This window comes from Medicago truncatula, chromosome 2, assembly GCF_003473485.1.
Source record: "Medicago truncatula cultivar Jemalong A17 chromosome 2, MtrunA17r5.0-ANR, whole genome shotgun sequence".
Classification (NCBI taxonomy): domain Eukaryota; kingdom Viridiplantae; phylum Streptophyta; class Magnoliopsida; order Fabales; family Fabaceae; genus Medicago; species Medicago truncatula.
The window spans coordinates 12,138,261-12,160,365 of NC_053043.1; the positions used below are offsets into that span (position 1 = coordinate 12,138,261).

At 32.7% G+C, this 22,105-nt stretch overlaps 1 protein-coding gene across 1 annotated transcript; it reads left to right on the plus strand.

The window, feature by feature from the left end:
- Window positions 1-2,982: 2,982 nt before the first annotated feature.
- Window positions 2,983-4,071, plus strand: LOC25486336 (probable folate-biopterin transporter 7; the record flags this gene model as incomplete). The annotated part of the gene is made up of 1 exon (XM_024776931.2): window positions 2,983-4,071. A coding segment is annotated over one exon (1,089 nt), but the record flags the coding sequence as incomplete, so codon positions are not given.
- Between the last annotated feature and the right edge of the window lie 18,034 nt (window positions 4,072-22,105).

Genomic DNA, 22,105 nt, shown 5'->3' on the forward strand with positions numbered 1-22,105 from the left:
GTGCCACACCCCCGAAACTGCCAACTTTTCCAACTTGTCGTTTGATCGGTAGTGTAGTTCTGGGGGTGCTATCTGGAATAGTAGCATTGACAGGTTAAAAAGTTCAATTTTTTTTTTAGAAATCACAACTTTGATCCCTTTTTTTCTCTTCATTTTCTTCGTTGATTCAGCTCAAACTAATGTCGTTTCATTGAGCTGCTACTCTACTTCTTGGATTTGAGAATTTAATTTCATCATTTGCAAACCCTAATGGTTTAGACATACTTAAAGGTCCGAACTATGCCAACTATAATCGTAGTTTTTGATTGTTCATCTTTAACTTCAATTGGTTTTTGATAGGTGTCTAGAGGATTATGTAGTACTCACGCAATTATCAAACACGACACTGACACGTCAACAGCAGTAATAATTTGAAGAAAAAAAAAACTTACATTTAAATGTAATCACACGACTCTATATTGTGTCGGCATCAATATTGACATGTGTCAGATACCTGAGACATAGATCTAAAGTGTCGATGCTACAAAATGTATGCTACATTGCTCATACATGTCACCAAATTAACATTATTTATGTCCATACATGATTTTGTATAGAAAGTTGAATCGAAAGTTTTCGATAAGTAATCAGCTTCTTCGTGTGGTCACAAATCAAGCTAAGTTCACCGTTTTTCTTCCAAAACTACTCACAGTTTCACCCTATGTGACACATCATTGAGGTTTCTTGGAAACCTCCACCATTCAACTACTATAAATGTTGATGGTCTCATGAAAGACACCAGAGATTCTATTTGTGGATGAATAACTAGAGATCCTCGTGGTAGATTCATTCACGATTTCTAAAATAGACTCAAAACTTGATCTGCTGTGTCGGCAGAACTCTGTGCTCTTCGCATTGGAGTTGATGATATAGCAAACCAGTTAATTATATCAATAATGTCACAATTGCAGCCACTAAAAGCATGCATGAAATCATAGACTAATACAGTTAATTGACAGCGGAATCCACGGTGGTGGAAGTAGAAAAAATATCTCGGGTGGGCCAGCAAAATATACTCGGATATATAAACATAAATTTGTCTGTTGTAATAAACGCCAAACACAAAGTTTCATCAAAATAGTAAACTACATACCTTAGAAAATTAAAATAATTCGTTATGCGATCCAACTAACTTGAAATCATCAATGACCAACTCATAACTAATACTTGCACTAATTTCCCTTTCAATATAAACCGTCATGCTATCATTTAGAAACCCACTTCCCATTTTGTTTCTCAACCTAGTCTTGATAATCTTCATTGCTGAAAAAGATCTCTCAGTTGTGGCCGTAGAAGCTGGAAGAGTCATGATAAGGCGGAGTATAAATTAAATATGTGATATCTTACGATTCATTATAAGATTCGATCCATGATTTGGAAAATAGTTCTTCCGGTTCACGTTATGAATCTCGAATCGATAAGGATGTTTATTTCCCTTGTAGTGTAATGCAATATGTCCTGATACCAGGTTTCTGTGGGTGAGTAGTAGTAACACATTACCCCTTTTTCCCTGCATCAGTCCAAAGGCAGAACAGAAAAAATGGGATCTTATGGATTCTGGCCAGTAATGTGATCAATCCAAAAGAAAGAATAAACAAAAGAAAGAAAAACCGAAACCCTGATTCAAAAGGAAACTTAGATACTTGAATATGAATATAGTTAGGAACTATTTAAATGAATGAATGTCGTTGTTGCTTGAATCTAAAAACAGAATAAGTATATACTCGTTAGCTTCCTTATGAAGGAAGTGTAATAAATCACAATTATTTCTAGGAACTGGAAAATAGGTCAATGGTTATTGAATTGGTTTCTTTTATATATAATAGAAGAAGGGATAGAAAGAATCATCCTGAGGCAAACTGGTCAATAATGAATACAAGAGACTATTTATACATACAAGTTCATATGAAAACGAAGAAGATAACAACGATAACTAGCCTAAGTACATTTCTCTAATAAGAACATTTTGAATCAGCCATTTCCCTCAAAGCAGTAGTTCTACTCATGAAAATGCAAAACTGATTGCAACTTTTACTTGAGGCAATGATCAGAACCGTTTCTAAGAACACAAGCAAATGCTACTTGAAATTGAGAAAGTGCTGCATTTTTTAGTTATCTTCATTTTGAATTTTATTTTCAGCAATTGCTTATCAGATCATCCCTGTCAGTTCGATTCTGATCCACCTTTAATTTTCTGACATACAATGGTTATTAAAACTGGAGACTTGGTTTTTACTTCATTCAATGCTAGACTAAATCTGGATATGTTGTTGTGACTATATAACCTTATGCCGCACTGCAATCTTTACCCCTGCATTGTTCATTCCATTTGGTATAAAAGGTTGATATAATTAAACCTTGTCATGTATTTATTGGTCTATGGGGTCATATTTTTCTTAGGTGTGAGTGTGACATGGTGGAACTTCATGTAAACTGTTTCTTCTGTTCTGTCCCCTTTGGGCTATGAATCCCAGTTTTCACTTATTAGCAAGAATACCTTAAAAATTTATCCTCATCAAAATGTTAGCTCGGAGGGAACTGGTTTGGTGACTGGTAAGGATCGGTTACGTCTAGTATATGCAAATTATTAACCAGTTGCACGATGCGTCAAAACATGGCATGAATAAGTTCTCTCAGGCTGCAACTTTTCGTTTGACCTGATTTTCTGGAGCCTCCCCCTCCTTTTTTTGGTAGAAATATTGTCCCTAGTTTCTTGGTTGCTAAAGTTGGAGTTGATACTGATGCCTTTTCAGTTATGTTCTCGTCCATAAGAGCAGCTTTGTTGGCATTTTTCCAATTTCATGCAAGCTGCCTTATTAAGGGAAAGTTATCAAATTTCGCCAATGCTTTAAGGATAATCATATCTATCATGAACTTTAAAACTGTTCTATTGTTTATCATTTTATTGCATGTCTAATTTGTACTTCTATTGTTTATAACTATATTGCTAAATATTTCCTTAAATTTGTTTATGCAGCTTTCTTGCAGGCACTGTCATGGCTAGCAATAGCAATCTCTCCGTCAAGCATATCTGTTTTCACTATCTCTATATATCTTCTTCTTAGTATTCTAGGAGCTTCAATAACTGAGGTAAAAAATGATGCCATCGTTGCCGAGTTGGGTAAACAGCCTCCGTCTTCAACCAAGCACTCTCAACAACCATCTTCCTCAGGCAATCTTCAATCCTTTGTTTGGATAGCTTCCTCTGTAGGAGGAGTCGCCGGCAACCTTCTTGGTGGCATTTTCATCAGCCGCTTCTCTCCACAATCCATGTTTATGTTTTTTGGCCTTCTTGTTGCTCTCCAATTCTTCATAACCGTTTCGGTTCACGAAAGCTCTCTCGGACTTTCAAAGAATCCATCAATTGGGATAAAGAAACAGCTTTCAGAACTATCTGCCGCACTAAGAAAACCTGAAATCACGTATTCAATCTCATGGTTTGCATTATCTTATGCAGTTGTTCCCTTACTTAACGGAACCATGTTCATTTACCAGACACAATACTTGAAAATCGACTCGTCAGTGTTAGGTATCTCCAAGGTTTTTGGTCAGGAAACAATGCTTCTATGGGGTATTATATATAATCGATACCTGAAATCTATATCACCTAGGAAACTGATATCAGCGATTCAAGCAACAATTGCATTCTTAATGATTTCAGATGTCTTATTTGTGCACGGCTTCTATAGACAAATGGGCGTGCTGGACACACTCTATGTTGTGATTTTCTCAGGATTCTTGGAGGTTCTATTTTTCTTTAAGTTTCTGCCATTCACTGTGTTATTAGCACAGCTATGTCCACAAGGTTGCGAAGGGTCAATAATGGCATTTCTTATGTCTGCTGTTGCATTGGCATTCATTGTGAGTGGATACCTTGGTGTTGCACTTGCATCTTATATTAAGATAACAGGAAGTGATTTTTCAGGATTGTCACTTGGACTTGTGATACAAGCTTCATGTACTTTGTTGCCAATATTTTGGTCATCATGCATACCTGAATATGTAAAAACAAAAGACAAGCATAAAGACTAATTAATGTAATAGCTTTTAAAAATGTATTAGTGATTTAAGGTGTTGAGCAAATTTTATGTTCCATTTATCACTATTGTGGTTTATGTTGGTGCTAGAATTTTCCAGTAGGATTGTATTTTCTTATTTCATGTTGAGTAAAGAAAAAAATGTTTAGTCAATGTTTCATAGAAAAGCAAAGCCAAACAAGTGGTTGAAGAAGGTATGTAATGCTGCTTGAAGGCAGAAGGTATGAAATCATATTGAAAAAGTGAACAATCCCATACAGTCAAAATTGAGCCAACTTTTATATACCAATATTCTTTATGGTCTCTACCACTTTTTGTGTTTCAGTTCAATTATGATATTTCTAAATATCAATTTATGAATGCTTATGTAACTTATAATGTGAGGTTGATTATAAAGAATTTGCTACGCTGGAAAAGTGATCTTATATAAGTAGTTGTCTGAAAAAAATATCAATTATTGGATCATAATATGGTTGACATACATCAATTCTTTGAAATACTAGAGGCCACAGTACAATCGATCATAGAGCATTGCAAGTAAGTAGCACTGATATGTTACTACAAAACTACCAAGTGAGGTGTGAAAGTAGACAGTGTAAATATGGCTTTTAGTCCCATATTGCTAGCAAAGAAACATAACACATGTGAAGTTGTTATATATAAGATGGCAAGTGAATTACCAATAATTGCAGTTTCACAGAGGTGCTATTGGCTATCGCTGTGCCAATGCCGCTGTTCCCGTCCAGTAATACCAGCGAAACTATAGACTTCTCCGACTTTTAATTTGATCGTGAGTAGTGGTTTTGGTGGTAATATTGGCACTGGATCAGTGGCGTTGGACGGTTTAAAAAGTAAAAAAAATCTTTAAACATTATAACCTTCATCATTTTTGTTTCATATTCAAATTAGCTTGTTAGCACTCTATCTCAAGATAATTATTATGAAAAAAAATTATATTATAGATAATAATGTAATGTAACTTACCAAAAAACCAATTATTCGTGTGGTCCATCATTAATACTCATGAGTTATGTCTTCATCTTGTTCTTGGTTGGTTATTCTGGATTCACTAGTTTCATTATATTTTCTTCTTAGAGACGGAATCTATGATCAAGACATGGTTGGTGATGCTTATTCTTTTCATGTCCACAAACTATTTACAACACTGTGTCTGAGAAATATCAAGTACCTAGTGTGTTTCATTGGAGACTCTTATGATAGGGAAAACAACAATAACCTTCCTACCTTTACTGAATTTGATTAGAAACCTTATGGAATCGACTCCCCGATCAGTGCAGCCAGAAGATTTACCAATGGTCGAACTGCAATTGACATAATAAGTAACATTCTTTCAATTTAACTATATTATTATGAACTATTAGTTATCTTTGTGTGGTTCAGCTCAAATTAAAGACATTTCATTGATTGCAGCTCACCTTGTTGGATTTTAGAAATTCATTCCATCATTTGCAAACACTAATGGTTCAGACATACTCAGAGATGTGAACTATGCATCAGAGGGAGCAGGAATTTGTATCGAGACAAGTATGACTAAATTATAAATAAATCATAGTTTTTTATTGTTCATCTTTATCTTCAATAGGTTTTTAGTAGATGATATAGGACTATGTAGCATTGACTTAGTCATCTGACACACATATCGACATCGGTAATATTTTATGAAAATGACACAACTGAACACACCAATCAAAAGTGTCGGTGCTACAAAACGTATGTTGCATTGCTCATACAAAATGTATGTTACATTCAGGGGCGGATCTTAGTAGAGACCCATGGGTACCATGGCATCCCCTGGGTTTCCAATATATATCATATTAGGCATATTATTTTAGTAATGTTTCAGCGGTAAGTTAGTCTTATAGTCCCCCCACGGTCGCGAGTTCGACACTCACGCCATATTTTTTGACATTTTTCTCTCGTATTTACATTTTTTATTCAAAAAAACCACTAGCAGGGGTTCGAACTTGCATCCATTTGGTGCTTTCAAACAATTTCAACCACTACAACAAGTGATTATTTTTATCTATTTCTTGAAATTGATTTATATATATTTGATGGTGGTTTGGCACCCCCAATAAATTCACTCAAGATCCGCCACTGGTTACATTGCTCATACATGTCACCAAATTAACATTATGTCCATACATGGTTTTGTATAGAAAGTTTAATAGGAACTTGTTGATAAGTAATCAGCTTCTTGGCCTTGTCACTAATCAAGCTGAGTTCACCGTATCTTCCTCACAATCTTAGTGTTCATCAAAAACAGTTTACAGCAGCAGAGTTCTTATCAGAGTCTAAAATAGAGTAATGCAGCGAAAATTAACTAAACACGAAGAGAGAGAAGAGAAAGAGACGACACAAGTAAATTTCCTTCCACAAACCGAGAGTAGTTCAGTCCCCTTACATTTTCAAAAGATTTTCACTATAATCTCACATATTACAAATTGCTCAAACACACAAGTAAGAGGCTTCTTTTGCTCAATCACACAAGAAAAAGACTTCTACAATATAAGTTTAATCAAATAAAAAGAGATTGGTGTTTACACTTGATATACAATCAGATGACTTCTGATACTTAGAAATTCTAAGATAAGAGTTTGTAAGAATTTCTCTAAATGTTTGTGCACTATATAATTTGACAAAGTAAGGACACGTGTAAAATGACAGAAGTCTTATTATTTTTCTTAAACTACTCAGGTCCTTATATAGGGGAAATTCAAAGAGCCATTGTTGAAGTGTGTCAGCACATCAAAGAGTCCACGAGAAGCTTGACCAGAAACGTTAAAATATTTCCTCAAATGGTTAATGCCGTTGAATAATCTTTGAAGATCCTTTGCTACAGAAAGAATGATCCGTTGAATTCTTTTTGTCTTTAAATTTTCTTGTTTGTATCTGCACATGTTCAGAAGACGACAAATTGTACTATTCAGAGTTTGATAGCGACCTTGCTTCAGAAGACGACAAAACTGGTCAAAGTCTTCAGTTGGTGAAATGGTCTTTAGATGCTTCAATCCTGTAGAGTCTTCATTCCTTCAGATTCTGAGAGATAAGCTTCTTATGATTAGATAGTTGACTTTCTGGTTGACCTTTCTTTAGATCCTGTTCCAAGTCATTCTAGCTTTTCTTTTCTTTCAGATTATGCGTATACTTCAGAACTAAAAACTTGACTTTCAGAGTCAGAAATTAAGTTTATGATTCTGCACACTTAAACTCACATTAACATATCTAATTGTTCTTTTCATACTTTATTATCATCAAAACTTCAGAGACATGTTCAAAACTCATCTTGATTCAACAATGATCTCTCTTCTCCACAGCCCTGAATGGAGAATCTCATTTTGTCATATGTATCGTGAGAATAATCGGTGGACTAACTTGTTAGCAAATCTGAGACACTCTTCTTTAAAGGAAGAGATGAATAAAATGTGATTTGTTCCAATTGCAATGTTAACCTTGGCCATTCAAAATATTAAATGCATTTTTATTGGTGTGTTGTGAGTTGTTAGATCTTGCACAAACAGGCCAAATTTGGTCAAATGCATGAATACTTGAAAACTAAAATGCACGCAATCTAGGTCCAATAAAATGTCAATCATGTGTCAATGCACATTAGTTGAAAATGCGAATAACATATCTTAAGTTGGTTTAGTGGTGTTGGCTTAAAATCTTAGAGTGTGTTAGGTCTCGATTTTGATTTTTGATTTACCAATTTCGATGGATTTGATTGGCTTGTTAAAAAAAAAACTAATAAAGGTATCAATGTTGGCAATCCTACATCAATATTAACACAATTGATAAGAGGAAAGTTGAAAAAACTGATGGGGAGATGTTGATTCCTTCAACATCCCTCAGTTGGTGAGAGTGAAACAATCTCAGCCACCAAAAGCATGTAAGAGCCATGACCTAGCTCTGAATTGAATTGTATCTTTTAGACCGACACTAGAATTCTAAATGTATCTTTGTTGACGTTGATGGAGATTTTATTGAAGTACTCATAATTATATTGAATGTGAGCACTTGACATTGCATGAGAGCAAAATCTATTCCAAATCGTTCTCTCTTGTATTCTTTTACTATAACAATAACTATTATAATAAAATAAAGGTAGATTAATACAGTTAATTGACAGCGGAATCCATAAACCGATGAAGTAGGATTTCTATAATATTGATTTTATAAGAAAATGGATTTATAAAAAAGCTAATGAACAAGACGAGGGTACCCCGTAATGGAAAAAAGACGAAGATACAAAACAAACTTGGGAAGACATTACAAAATGGAGGAGGATTCAAGACCATCAATTTGACAGAACTGAAATTATCTCTCTTAACAAGAATCTCATCACAACCATTCGCTTCACGCTGCACAGAAATTTGAGCGTTATTTCAGATTAGAGAGAGAGTATGCTTCATCTTAGATACCACTTCTAATACAACTTGAGGGTCGACGTTAATGAAGAGAGAGGATATGGAAAGATCATGACAATGACGGAGATAATTAAAGCATTCTTAGCTAATATTTGTTCATGACACAAATAAAAACCCGTCCAGCCAATCGGGATTGAATAAATTATTAATGTAATAGCTTTTAGAAATGTGATGGTGGCACACATACTTTATTTTCCTGTCCCAATGACACTGTTCAAGTGCCACACCGCTGAAACTACCAACTTCTCTACCTTATCATTTGATCCGTTGTGTAGTTTCAAGTGGTGATGGTGTCTGAATAGTAGCATTGACAGTTTAAAATGTTCAATTTTTTTTTTGAAATCACAACTTTGATCCCTTTTTTTGGTGGAAATATCGTCCCTAGTTTCTTGGTTGCTAAGATTGGAGTTGATATTGGTGGAAATATGTTCTCTCAGCTTTGTTAACATTTTTCCATTTTCATGCAAGCTGTCTCTTTCTTTGATCTTGATAGTATTCAATTATTAAGTAAAAGTTGTCAAATTTTGCCAAATCTTTAAGGATAATCATATTATCTATCATGAACTTTAAATTATTCAATTTTTTATCATTTTATTCCATTTAAAATTTGTACTTCCATTGTTTATAACTAAATTGCTAAATATTTCCTTAAATTTGTTTACGCAGCTTTCTTGCAGGCACTGTCATGGCTAGCAATAGCAATCTCTCCATCAAGCATATCTGTTTGTTGCTGAGATGGGTAAACAGCCTTAGTAATCTCTATATATCTTCTTAGCAATTTAGGCGCTTCAATAACTGAGCTAGCAAATGATGCCATCGTTGCCAAGATGGGTAAACAGCCTCCGTCTTCAACCAAGCACTTTCAACTACCATCTTCCTCAGGCAACCTCCATTCATTTGTTTGGATAGCTTCCTCTTTAGGAGGAGTCCTCGGCAACCTTCTTGGTGGGATTTTCATCGGCCATCTCTCTCCACAATCCATGTTTATGGTTTTCAGCCTTCTCGTTGCTCTCCAATTCTTCATAACCATTTTGGTTCGCGAAAGCTCTCTTGGACTCCCGAAGAATCCATCAATTGGGATAAAGAAACAGCTTTCAGAACTATCTGCCGTACTAAGAAAACCTGAAATCATGTATATGGTTTGCATTACCTTATGCAGTTATTCCCTTACTTAACGGAACCATGTTCTTTTACGAGACACAATACTTAAAAATCTACTACTCGGTATTACGTATCTCCAAGGTTTTTGGTCAGGCAACAATGCTTCTACGGGGTGTTATATATAATCGATACTTGAAATCTATATCACCTAGGAAACTGATATCAGCGATGAAATTATATTGAAAAAGCGAACAATCTCATAGTTAAATATTGAGCCAACTTTTATATACCACTATTCTTTATGATCTCCGCCACTTTTTTTCTCAACTTTGTTTCAATTCAATTATGAGATTTCTAAATATCAATTTAAGAATGCTTATGAGGTTGATTGTAAAGAATTTGCTGCGTTGGAAAAGTAATCTTATATGAGCAGTTGTCTGAAAATAATCTCAATTATTGGATCATTAGATGGTGGACATACATCAATTTTTTGAAATATGACTTTTAGTCCCACATTGCTAGGAAAGAAACATAACACATGTGAAGTTGTTATATACAAGATTGCAAGTGAATTACTAACAATTGCAGTTTCACAGAGGTGCCTAGCCTATTGGCTATCGCTGTCCCAATGCCACCGTTCCCCTGTCATCTTTACTAGCGAAACTGCGGACTTCTCCGACTTTTTCATTTGATCGGTAGCAGTAGTTTTGGTGGTAATGTTGGCGTTGGATCAGTGGCGTTGGACGGTTTAAAAGTCAAAAATTTCTTTAGACATCATAACCTTGATCATTTTCTTTTTTGATTTCATATTAGCTTGTTAGCACTCTATCTCAGGATAATTATTATGAAAAAGATTATATTATAGATAATAATGTAATGTAACTTGCCAAAAAACCAATTATTTGTATGGTCCATCATTAATACTTATGAGTTATGTCTTCGTCTTGTTCTTGGTTGGTTATTCTGGATTCACTAGCTTCATTATATTTTCTTCTTAGAGACGGAATCTATGATCAAGACATGGTTGGTGATGCTTATTCTTTTCATGTCCGCAAACTATTTACAACAGTGTCTATGAGAAATATCAAGTAGTCTGTTTATCTTTGGAGACTCTCTATATGATTACAAACCTTATGGAATTGACTCCCCGATCGGAACAACCGGAAGATTTACCAATGGTCGAACTACAATTGACATAATAAGTAACATTCTTTCAGTTCAGCTCAAACTAAAGTCATTTCATTGATTATAGCTTGCCTTCTTGGATTTTAGAAATTCATTCCATCATTTGCAAACACTAATGGTTCAGACATACTCAAAGATGTGAAATATGCATCCGAGGGAGCGGGAATTTGTATCGAGATAAGCATGATTAAATATAAATAAATCTTAGATTTTTTATTGTTCATTTTTAACTTCAATTGGTTTGTCATAGTCACCAAACATGAGTACACTATCACGTCGACACCAATAATAATTTGAAAATTTACATAATTAAATGTAACCACACAATTCTTAAAAAAAAAAAAAAGAATTTAACCATAGTGCCACACGGGTCACGGTCATCTCTGTAACAAATACTAACACGTGTCGAATACCATACACATGAATCATAAATACCGGTGCTACAAAATGTATGTTACATTGCTCATACATGTCACCAAATTAACATATGTCCATACAAATCACCGAATTATAGTTTCTGAAATTGCTACCAGACTTGGAAGTATTGAAAAAACTGAGCAATACCTTACCAAATGTTTGTGTTATGTAAATATAGGATGTAATATTACATAAACAAATTAATGAAATTTTATTCTGTTGAGAATATATATGCTACAATGTTAAAAACAGAAATGTATTCATTAAATGTGGATAACTTTATCTTTTTCTTTATAATTATCATTTAGTTTTACTAAGGGCATCCATAATGGTAACTGTTTTAACTATGAGTGCTGCTATATTGCAGGAGGGCCACAACAAACGAAATCGTACGACTTGTTAAACAAGAAACAACTTTCAGAACTATCGGTTGCACTAAGAAAACCCAAAATCGCTTATTAAATCTCATGGTTTGCATTATCTTATGCAGTTATTCCCTTACTTAACGGAACCATGTAATGTTCTTTTACAGACACAATACTTGAAAATCGCCTCCTTCGGTATTAGGCATCCAAGGTTTTTTGTCAAGCAACAATGCTTCTATGGGGTGTTATATATATAATTCATACCGGAAATTTGTCTTACCGAGGAAACTGATATCGGCGACTCAAGTGTAAAGACTAATCAATGCCAATATTTTGGTCATCATGCATATGTAAAAATAAAAGACAAGCGGAAAGATTAATTAACGTAGAAAAATGATATTTGTACAACCACTTTGTAACAATTTTTTGATAATTTTCTCTTCACATTATCTTCTTATTCTTTCTCTTCCTTTTCTCTCTCCATTGATTTTAACCAATGAAAAGAGAGAAAAAAGAAGTTGTCACCAAAAGTTGTGGTATCAATTGGTTGTTCAAATATCACTACTCATTAATGTAATAGCTTTTAGAAATGTGTTAGTGATTTAAGGTGTCGAGCAAATTGTGTTCCATTTTTCAGAAGCGTGGTTTATGTTGGTGCGAGGTTTTTTCCAATAGGATTGTAATTTTCTAAAGTCATGTTTAGCGAATGTTTGGTGAAAAAAAATGTGCAGTCAATGTTTTACAGAAAAAAAGCAATGCCAATTAAGTGGTTAGAGAAGGCACGCATACCTTATTTCTCAGTAGAATTTTTGAAATATGTAATGCTGCTTCAAGGCAGAAGGTTTGAAATCGTATTGAAAAGTGAATAATCTAACAGAGTTAAAAATTGAGTCAACTTTTATATACTACGATTCTATATGGTCTTTGCCATTTTTTTCCTCAACTTTGTTTCAATTCAATTATGATATTTCTAAATATCAATTTAAGAATGCTTATGTAACTTATAATATGAGGTTGATTATAAAGAATTTGCTACGTTGGAAAATTGATCTTATACAAGTAGTTGTCTGAAAATAATCTCAATTATTGGAACATAAGAGGGTGGACATTGCAAGTAAGTAGTACTAATATGTTACTACAAGTGTGAAGTGAGGTGTAAAAGTTGAGTATAAAATGGCTTTTAGTCCCACATTGCTACCAAAGAAACATAACACATGTGAAGTTGTTCTATATAAGATAAGATGACTACAAACATTTGCAATTGCACAGAGAAGTCTATTGGCTATCACTGTCTCAATGACACTGTTCAAGCCACCTTGACCATCAGAACTGTCGATTTCTTCGACTTAACATTTAATTGGTAGTATAGTTTTGGTGGTCTTTGTCTTGCTCAGTCACATTGGACGATGGTTTAAAAAGTTCAGAAAATTCTTTAGAAATCACAACTTTGCTATTGTATTTTTTTTTGGATTAAAATATGTTTTTGGTCCCTACAAATATAACGAATTTGAGTTTTGGTCCCTACAAATATAGGGAATTTGAGTTTTGGTCACTGGTAAAATAAAAATTTGAATTTCATTTATGCAAAATTTTTTGTTTTTTAAAATAGTTCTTAGTCCTACTTTATTGATGATTTGGCCCATTTTTGCATATGGCAGGTGCTGACTGTATTATCCTGTACATGTGGCACAAAAGTGGCATTTTACATTATTTTAAATATTTTAAAATCGTTTTAATTCATAGAAAATTAGTTTTTCTTAAAAAATACATTTAATTTTTAATTGAAATAAATAACCAGAACATGGTTCTTTGGATTCCGTTTTTCTTCTTCTTCATCAACACGGCGGCGAATGACGGTGACGACATGGTGATGGAAGAGAGTCTCGTGAGAAGGAGAGTGAGAACAGCCACATGGTTTGGTGGTTATGGGGGTTTGTGTTGTTCGGCCCTTCATCTATTGATGCAGGTTTTTGTAATGTGAGGGTTTGTGTTGTTACAACGCTAATTTCTTCCATTTTGTTGTATTTTTTTCCTACATAGTCCGCTTGTTATAGTATGCAGGGGGCTTCATTTTGTTATATCAGCTTGCTAGTTTGCAATTCTGGTTTTGCCCCTTCCCTTGCTGCTTCTGATTTTTTTATAGGTTTGAATTTGTAAGAAGATGAATTGGATTTAAATTTTAGAGAAATTTAGGTTTAATGAATGAAAGAATGAATTTTCTTCAACTTTTAGTCCATATAAAATTTTCAATCACTACTTTTGGTGCCTATTTTTAATATAATTTTTGTATTTTTTTAATAAAATTATATAAAAATGTGTAAAATATTCTAAAACAAATTCCCAAAAAAAATTAGAAATTTTTAACAAATCATAAATTAAATATGAATTGTTAACCTTAATACATATAAAAAATCATATTAAATTCATGTTTCGTTAAAAAATTCTAAATTTTTTTGGGAGAGATTCTTAAAATATTATGATATTTTCTGCATAATTTTATTCAAAAATATGAATTCTACATATAATTTTACTTTAAAGGAGGGACCATAAGTGAAGATTGATAATTTTAGAGGGACTAAAAGTTGAAGAAATTTTTTAGAGGGACTAAAACGAAAAAGTTGACATATTTATAGGGACCAAAAACATATTTAACCCTTTTAAAAACGATTTTTAAATAAGTGAATTACCACGTATGCATGATTACATGGTCAACAACTGCTATGTAGACTAAAATGTGTTACATCAGCAATAAAGTGGGGTCAAAGACTATTTTAAAAAACAAAAAATTTTGCATGGATGTTTTTCAAATATTTTTTTTACTAGAAACAAAAACTTAAATTCGCTATATTTGCAGGGATCAAAAGCATATTTTAGCCTATATTTTTTTCGCTTTCAGATTAGATAGTTAGGACTATAAAAATTATTATGAAATATATATAGATATCTATACTATATAGGGGTGGGAATGAGTCGGGCTTTGCTTAAATAGGCTAGGCCTAGTTGAAAAAACTAAAGCCTAAGCCTTACCTTTTGCCTGTCAAAGGCTTTATTTTAAGTCTGGCTTGGCCTTTTTAAAAGTATGGTCTGACCTATTAGCCTGACTAAAAATCTAGTTTGTGTTACAAATTTCAAACAAAGTCTTTTCATCAAATTTTTTTTCCTTTCAATTTGTACAATATACTTAATATAAAGACAAACATTAATTAGATACAAATTAAACTAATAAAACAGAATTGTAAAATTTATTGATGTGAGTACCGTGTGTTATCTTTTAATTTTTGGTGGTTGGTAATTGGTGTGAGTAACGCTTGCCTCGTTAGATGAAGTTTATTTTATGTACGAGGGAAATACGAAGAGTTGTGTTGTATCCCAAATACAAAATAAATAAAAAAACTGAAAAATAATTGTGGTATGAGAATTTGAAGGATATTCTTTTTGATATATATATATAAATATAAATATAAATAATAAATATGGAAAAATGTAATATACTCGTATACAAGCCGGTCTGATAGCTTGATAGGCTTTTTAATAAGCTTAAGCCCGGCCTAATTAAATTAATAGGCTTTTTAAAAAGCTCAAACTTAACCCATTTATTAACCAGGCTTTTGTAGGTCGGGCCATAGGCCCCTGACGAACGGCATGGCCTATTCCCACCCTTAATACTATATATAAAGAAAATAACTCATTTCAGCTCTTTTGACCTGACTTTTTTCTTTTTTCAAATATACCATCATTTTTTAATACAAATAACACTTGTAACAAATAGATAAGAATACATTTAAATATTTAAAAAGAATGTAGCGAACCTGATATGATAGTATATATATGTCCATTTTTTTGTGTGCTTAATCATTTAAAAAGTGTAACAAAGTAGATTAGTATATCTATGCTTACTTTTTCATTATCCTAATTATACTCTTAAACAACTTTTTCTATAATAAAGATTGTTGTTGGTGTCATTAAAAAAAGAATTTAGATTATATTTTTTGTTATATTGTTGGTGTCATTTAAATATATAATCATTTTTTTTTGAAGGAATTTAAATATATAATCATGTTTAGTTTGCTTTTTTTTTTTTTTTTTTTGACAAGTGTTTGCTTTGTTATACCTTAAAATTAACAAACATTTATATTTTTAGTTTTAATCAAAATTAAAATTTCATTAAAAAAAAAAAAAAAACATCGTTCATACTTTTCAAACGTTAACGTAATCTTTTCACAAGTATAGATAATACTGTTATGTAACTTGCCCAAAAATCCAATTTTTCTTAATAATGTGGTCTATCATTCATACTTATGTCTTCTTCTTGTTCTTGGTTGGTTTTCCGGCCTTTTCTTAGAGTCGAAATCTATGTTCAAGATATGGTTTGTGATGTTATTCTTTTTTCATGTCTGCAAACTATTTACAACATTGTGCCTATGGGAAATACCGAAGAATCTAGTGTGTTTTAAAACAACAATAAACCTTTATACCTTTGCAGAATCCAATTACAAACCTTATGGAATTGACACTCTGATCGGCGCAAAAATTTACCAATGATCGAACTGCAATTCACATAATAAGTAACATCCTTACAACTTAACTAAATTATTGTTATCTCTATATGATATGATTCAACTCAAACTAAAGTCATTTCATTGACTACAACTCGCCTTCTTGGATTGGTTTGCAAAAACACTAATGGTTTAGACATACTTAAAGGTGTGAACACTAATACATCGACCTTGATAATAATTTAAAAATTGACATAATTAAATGTAATCTAACAATTCTTAAAAAAAAATTAACAACTGATAATGAATTGAACGAGTTCGAAAATAGTTTGAGACTCAATTCGGTAATTAATTCGTTGAATTTGATTCGTCAACTAAATGAATCGAACTTGAGTTGAAAATTAAATTCGTTAAACAAATAAGTTAAACTTAAACTATGTATAGTTCGACTCGTTTGCTTCATAAACTATTAGTTTTTAGATATTCAACATTTAGAAATCTCACAGTTGTAAACACTTATTATTATTATTGCTTGTGTACCAGGTCTGATATTGTAAATTAATTAATTAAAAAAGAAGAAGATTGGGATTGTAGTTCATTTCTAATGGAAGAACAGAATTCCGTAAAAAGAAATGATATATGTACAATCATTTTCTAACAATTTTTGTGACAACTTTCTCTCATATCCACATTATATTTTTACTTTCTCTTTCTATTGCTTTGATTTTCGTGTCAATACATGATTTTCTTTGTAAAAAGATGGTTGTCCATGTGGTTGTCAATCACATTGATGTTCAAATAACATTGCTCTTCTGTAAAAACAATAAAATAAGGAAAAAGCAAAGGCAAGAAAATTTGACTTCTGTCTTAGTCGCACATCGTCTGAAATTAAGTACTACCGATTGCCCAATTGTTATAAAAGGTTTTTTATTCGATAAATTCTATGGTATACCCAACAATTTGAGTGTATTGGTACATGAAATTATTAAATTAATAATTAAACGAGTTGTTCTTTTGAAGAAAAAGAACTGTTTTCTATCATTGACAATTACAATAATTAAATCGTATTTATCAAAAGCGACGACGAAATAAAATTTATTTTTTTTGAATTTTTGTTACATATAACAAAGAATATTGATTAGTTTTTATGAGAAAATGTAAAAAATTTAATATAATTCTTATAAACAATGAAATGATGTTTTTTCTTATAAAATGATGTTTTCTAAAATATAAATATTGATAAATAACTCTTTACTTCATAAAATAATCGTTAATTATAAATTTTTGAAGTAGGAGTACCGGTACACCTCAATTTATGAGGTGTAACGTAGAAGTATCCTATTCATTCACCAAATGAATAATAATCAACTAAGAAAGTAAGGTCATATTTTTTCCGTTACAACGGGTCTTTAGTTTTACAAAACACCTTGCTAATATAATGTTTTTTTTTTGTTCATTTGATTCTTTAATTGAACATATCGAGCTGAGAATGAACTCGAGTTAAATCTTGAGCCGAACTAAATTTTACCGAGTTCAAATAAGTTTGAAGTTTGACTAAGCTCGACTCAATTTTGCAAATTAAAAAAACTTTGACTTAGCTCGACTCATTTTCACATTTCCAACCTTAATGAGTCAGGGTCTAGGTCATGTCGGTATCAAATACAAAATTTTGTTACATTGCTCATACAACCAAATTAACATTATGCTCGTACAAGCTTAGTACGGAATCTGAAATTGCTATCAGACTTGGAGGTCTTGAAAAAACTCAGCAATAACTTAACAAATGCTTGTGTTATTTAATATAAAATGTAAGTATTACAGTATAAACTAGAGCTAACAAGAGTTAGTAGCTTGGTTATAGTTAGTTGCTCCAACAAATCTCTATATGTAGGAACACTCATTGTACCATTCCATATTCTTTTATCAATCTTTCATTATACTATGAATTTCTATAAGCATCTCCTAGGACCCGTCCTTGGGGGTGAGCAAACAGCTCAACCGGTTGAGCTGGGCCACCAAAGGTGACGGGCCTAAAAACAAATTACCAATACCCACCCCCAATCAAAGGAGAAAAAAAAACATGTTCTTGTTTCTTATTTCTTCCAACAACAACGCTACTTTTTTCTCCTTCTCAAACTCTCGCGTGTTCCCTCCCGACCTCCATCTCTCAGCCATGCACTACCACACACACTGATAACCACCACCAATCCAACATACATCTATCCTTTAGACTGTAGTTCTCCTTTTTGGACAAGAATTCAATGTTATCAAACCATTCAATTTATATAATCACTTAATCAATCAATTTAAAAAGTTATTTCAAAGAATCACAACAATTCCTTCTTTTTCACAGAATTGTGTTTTTATTTTATTAGAGGCCTATTTCTATTATGAGAGTCGAGCCTTCAATTTTATATGAACGACCTTAGTATCTCTCATATAAATACTCTTATGTTTACTTTCTTACTGATCACTAAAATCTTTATCCCTGAGATTCCATGATTCCGTTAAGAATATATATGCTATAATGTTAAAAGGAAACTTTCTGTTTAAAAAAAAGGACAACAAAACATGAGATAGCCAAAGTGATATATCATCACTGCATTTGACATTGAATAGGTACAACAAAAAAGGCATAACTACTGCGTAAACACTTCTTCAATTTGAAGAATTGGCTTGCCTCTACCGTTCGTCATAGATGTGACCATTCTTATGATTGCAATAGGAGGGTTATGCTTATGCTTAGGATTGCAAATGTCTTTCATATGCTTATTCTTGACTGTGATAAGAAAAAGACCAGGTCTTGCATACAAAATCATGTTTAGTCGTTCATATTTCACAAAATCATGTTTGTTCCCTACCATATTAACATTGTGTCTGATGATGTTCTAATCATGTATACATTTAATTTGAATAAATTATGTTGTGTTAGGATGATCATGTCATTCATGTATAAACCAAATTTAGTTATTCAATTACAACTGGCATCCATATATCATTTCATAAATTTGGAGTATCCTTCCAAGCATGATTCTCGCTTGGAGGCTATGGCAGCATGTACTGTTTTATTAACTTATAGTATCAAACTTATTGAATTGCAGCAAAATAAACCTGTCTATTTTATACTTAAAGTAGCATGATGGTTTCAAAGTGAATAACATAAAACAGAAAGTTATCTTTACTCTAACAGTAGCATGTATTTTGATACCCCAAAATGGCTTACACTGTTCAAAATATCAAATTGTATGACGAAAGTACACATTCCCATCAAATCTATTCGCGTAGCCCGATCAAATGTGACACCCTAACCAGCTTGATCTATTAATTTGAGAAACAAACATGTAATGCAAAACTGGTCAATTAGAGAAGAAATATGCTTTAAGTTAAAAAAAAAAAAAAAAAACTGGAAATTAAAACAATGATTATTATGCAGAAAAAAGACATCATAAACCAACCATTCAAGCTTAGCAAAGCCAACACGGCCTTCAAGGTTGTTCCATTTATCAGTAGCGTGGTTTATGTTGGTGCGAGATTTTTCCAGTAGGATTGTACTTTTCTAATTTCATGTTTAGTAAAGAAAAAAATGTTTAGTAAATGTTTACAGAAAGCCAAACAAGTGGTTGAAGAAGGCACAATTAAAAGCAGAAGGTATGAAATCATATTGAAAAAGTGAACAATCTCACACAGTTAAAAATTGAGCCAACTTTTATATACCACTATTCTTTATGGTCTTTGCAACTTTTTTCTTCAACTTTGTTTCAGTTCAATTATGGTATTTCTAAATATCAATTTAAGAATGCTTATGTAACTTATAATGTGATGTTGATTATAAAGAATTTGCTACGTTGGAAAAGTGATCTTATATAAGTAGTTGTCTGAAAATAATCTTAATTATTGGATCATAAGATGGTGGACATACATCAATTCTTTGAATTACTAGAGGCCACAGTACAATTCGATCATAGAACATTGCAATTTGGAAGTAAGTAGTACTGATATGTTACTACAAGTGCCAAGTGGGTGTGAAAGTAGAGAGTAAAAATATGGCTTTTAGTCCCATATTGCTAGGAAAGAAACATAACACGTGAAGTTGTTCTATATAAGATGGTAAGTGAATTACTAACAATTGCAATTTGACAGAGATGTCTTTTGGTTATTCCTGTCCTAATGACACTGTTCAAGGGCCACACCACTGAAACTACTAACTTCTCCGACTTATCATTTGATTGGTAGTGGAGTTCCAGTGGTGAGTTTCTTGAGTAGTAGCATTCACAGTTTAAAAAGTTCAATTTTATTTTAGAAATCACAACTTTGATCCCTTTTTTCTCTCTCTTCATTTTCTTTGTTGATTCAGCTCAAACTAATGTCGTTTCATTGAGTTGCAATTCTACATGGATTTTAGAAATTCATTTCATCATTTGCAAACCATAATGGTTTAGACTTTAGACATACTTAAAGGTCTGAACTATGCAAACTCTAATCGTGGTTTCTGATTGTTCTTCTTTACCTTCAATTGGTTTTTGGTAGGTGTCTAGAGGACTTAGTAGTACTCACGCAGTTATCGAACACGACACTGACACGTGGTTATTGATAGGTGTCTAGAGGATTATGTAGTACTCATGCAGTTATCGAATACGACACTGATACGTCAACATCAATAATAATTTGAAAAAAACTTACATTTAAATGTAATCACATGACTCGATGTCGTGTCGGCATCAAACATTGACATGTGTCAGAAACAAGAGACACAAATCTAATGTGTACGTCGGTGCTACAAAATGTATGTTACATTGCTCATACATCCCACCAAATTAACATTATGTCCATACATGGTTTGGTAAAGAAAGTTGAATTGAAAGTTTTGGATAAGTAATAAGCTTTTTCGTGTGGTCACAAATTAAGCTAAGTTCACCGTTTCTTCCTCCAAAACTAATGTCGACTCACAATTTCACCCTATGAGACGCGTCATTGAGGTTTCTTGGGATCTTTTGGTTCTGGGCAGTAATGAATCCTTAAAGAAAGAAAAACTCAAACCCTTATTTAGAAGGAAACTTAGATACTTGAATATGAATATGGTTAGGAACAATTTTAAATGAATGGATGTCATTGTTGCTTGAACCTAAAAACAGAATAAGTATATACTTCGTTAGCTTCCTTACGAAGGAAGTGAAATACTAGAGGCCACGGTACAATCGATCATAGACCATTGCAAGTAAGTAGTACTGATATGTGTGCAAGTGAGGTGAAAGTAAATAGAAAAAAGCGAAATGTTAACGAGTTCCCCAAAACACTCTTTTAAGACCTTTAAAAGTTAACTTTTTTTGAAAACTTATGTAACTAATACATTGGAAATTGAAATATTTGACTTTTGTATGAAATAGTTTCTTCTTTTGGTATGCTTAAAGAGTGCCCCCGGCACTCGTTAACAAGACCCTAGTAAAAATAGGGTTTTTAGTCCCATATTGCTAGCAAAGAAACATAATACGTGAAGTTGTTCTATATAAAGATAACAAATGAATGACTAACAATTGCAATTTGACAGAGATGTCTATTGGTTATTCCTGTCCCAATGACACTGTTCAAGTGCCACACCGCTGAAATTACCAACTTCTCTGACTTATCATTTGATTGGTAATGTAGTTCCGGAGGTGTTGGTGCTTGAGCAGTAGCATTGACAGTTTAAAAAGTTCAATTTTTTTTAGACGTCACAACTTTGATCCCTTTTTTTCTCTTCATTTTCTTCGTTGATTCAACTCAAACGAATGTCGTTTCATTGAGCTGCAATCTACTTTTTGGATTTGAGAAATTAATTTCATCATTTGCAAACCCTAATGGTTTAGACATATTTAAAGGTCTGAACTATGCAAACTCTTATCGTAGTTTTTGATTGCTCATCTTTAACTTCAATTGGTTTTTGGTAGGTGTCTAGAGAACTATGTAGTACTCACGCAGATATCGAACACAACACTGACAAGTAAACATCAATAACAATTTGACAAAAAAACTTATATTTG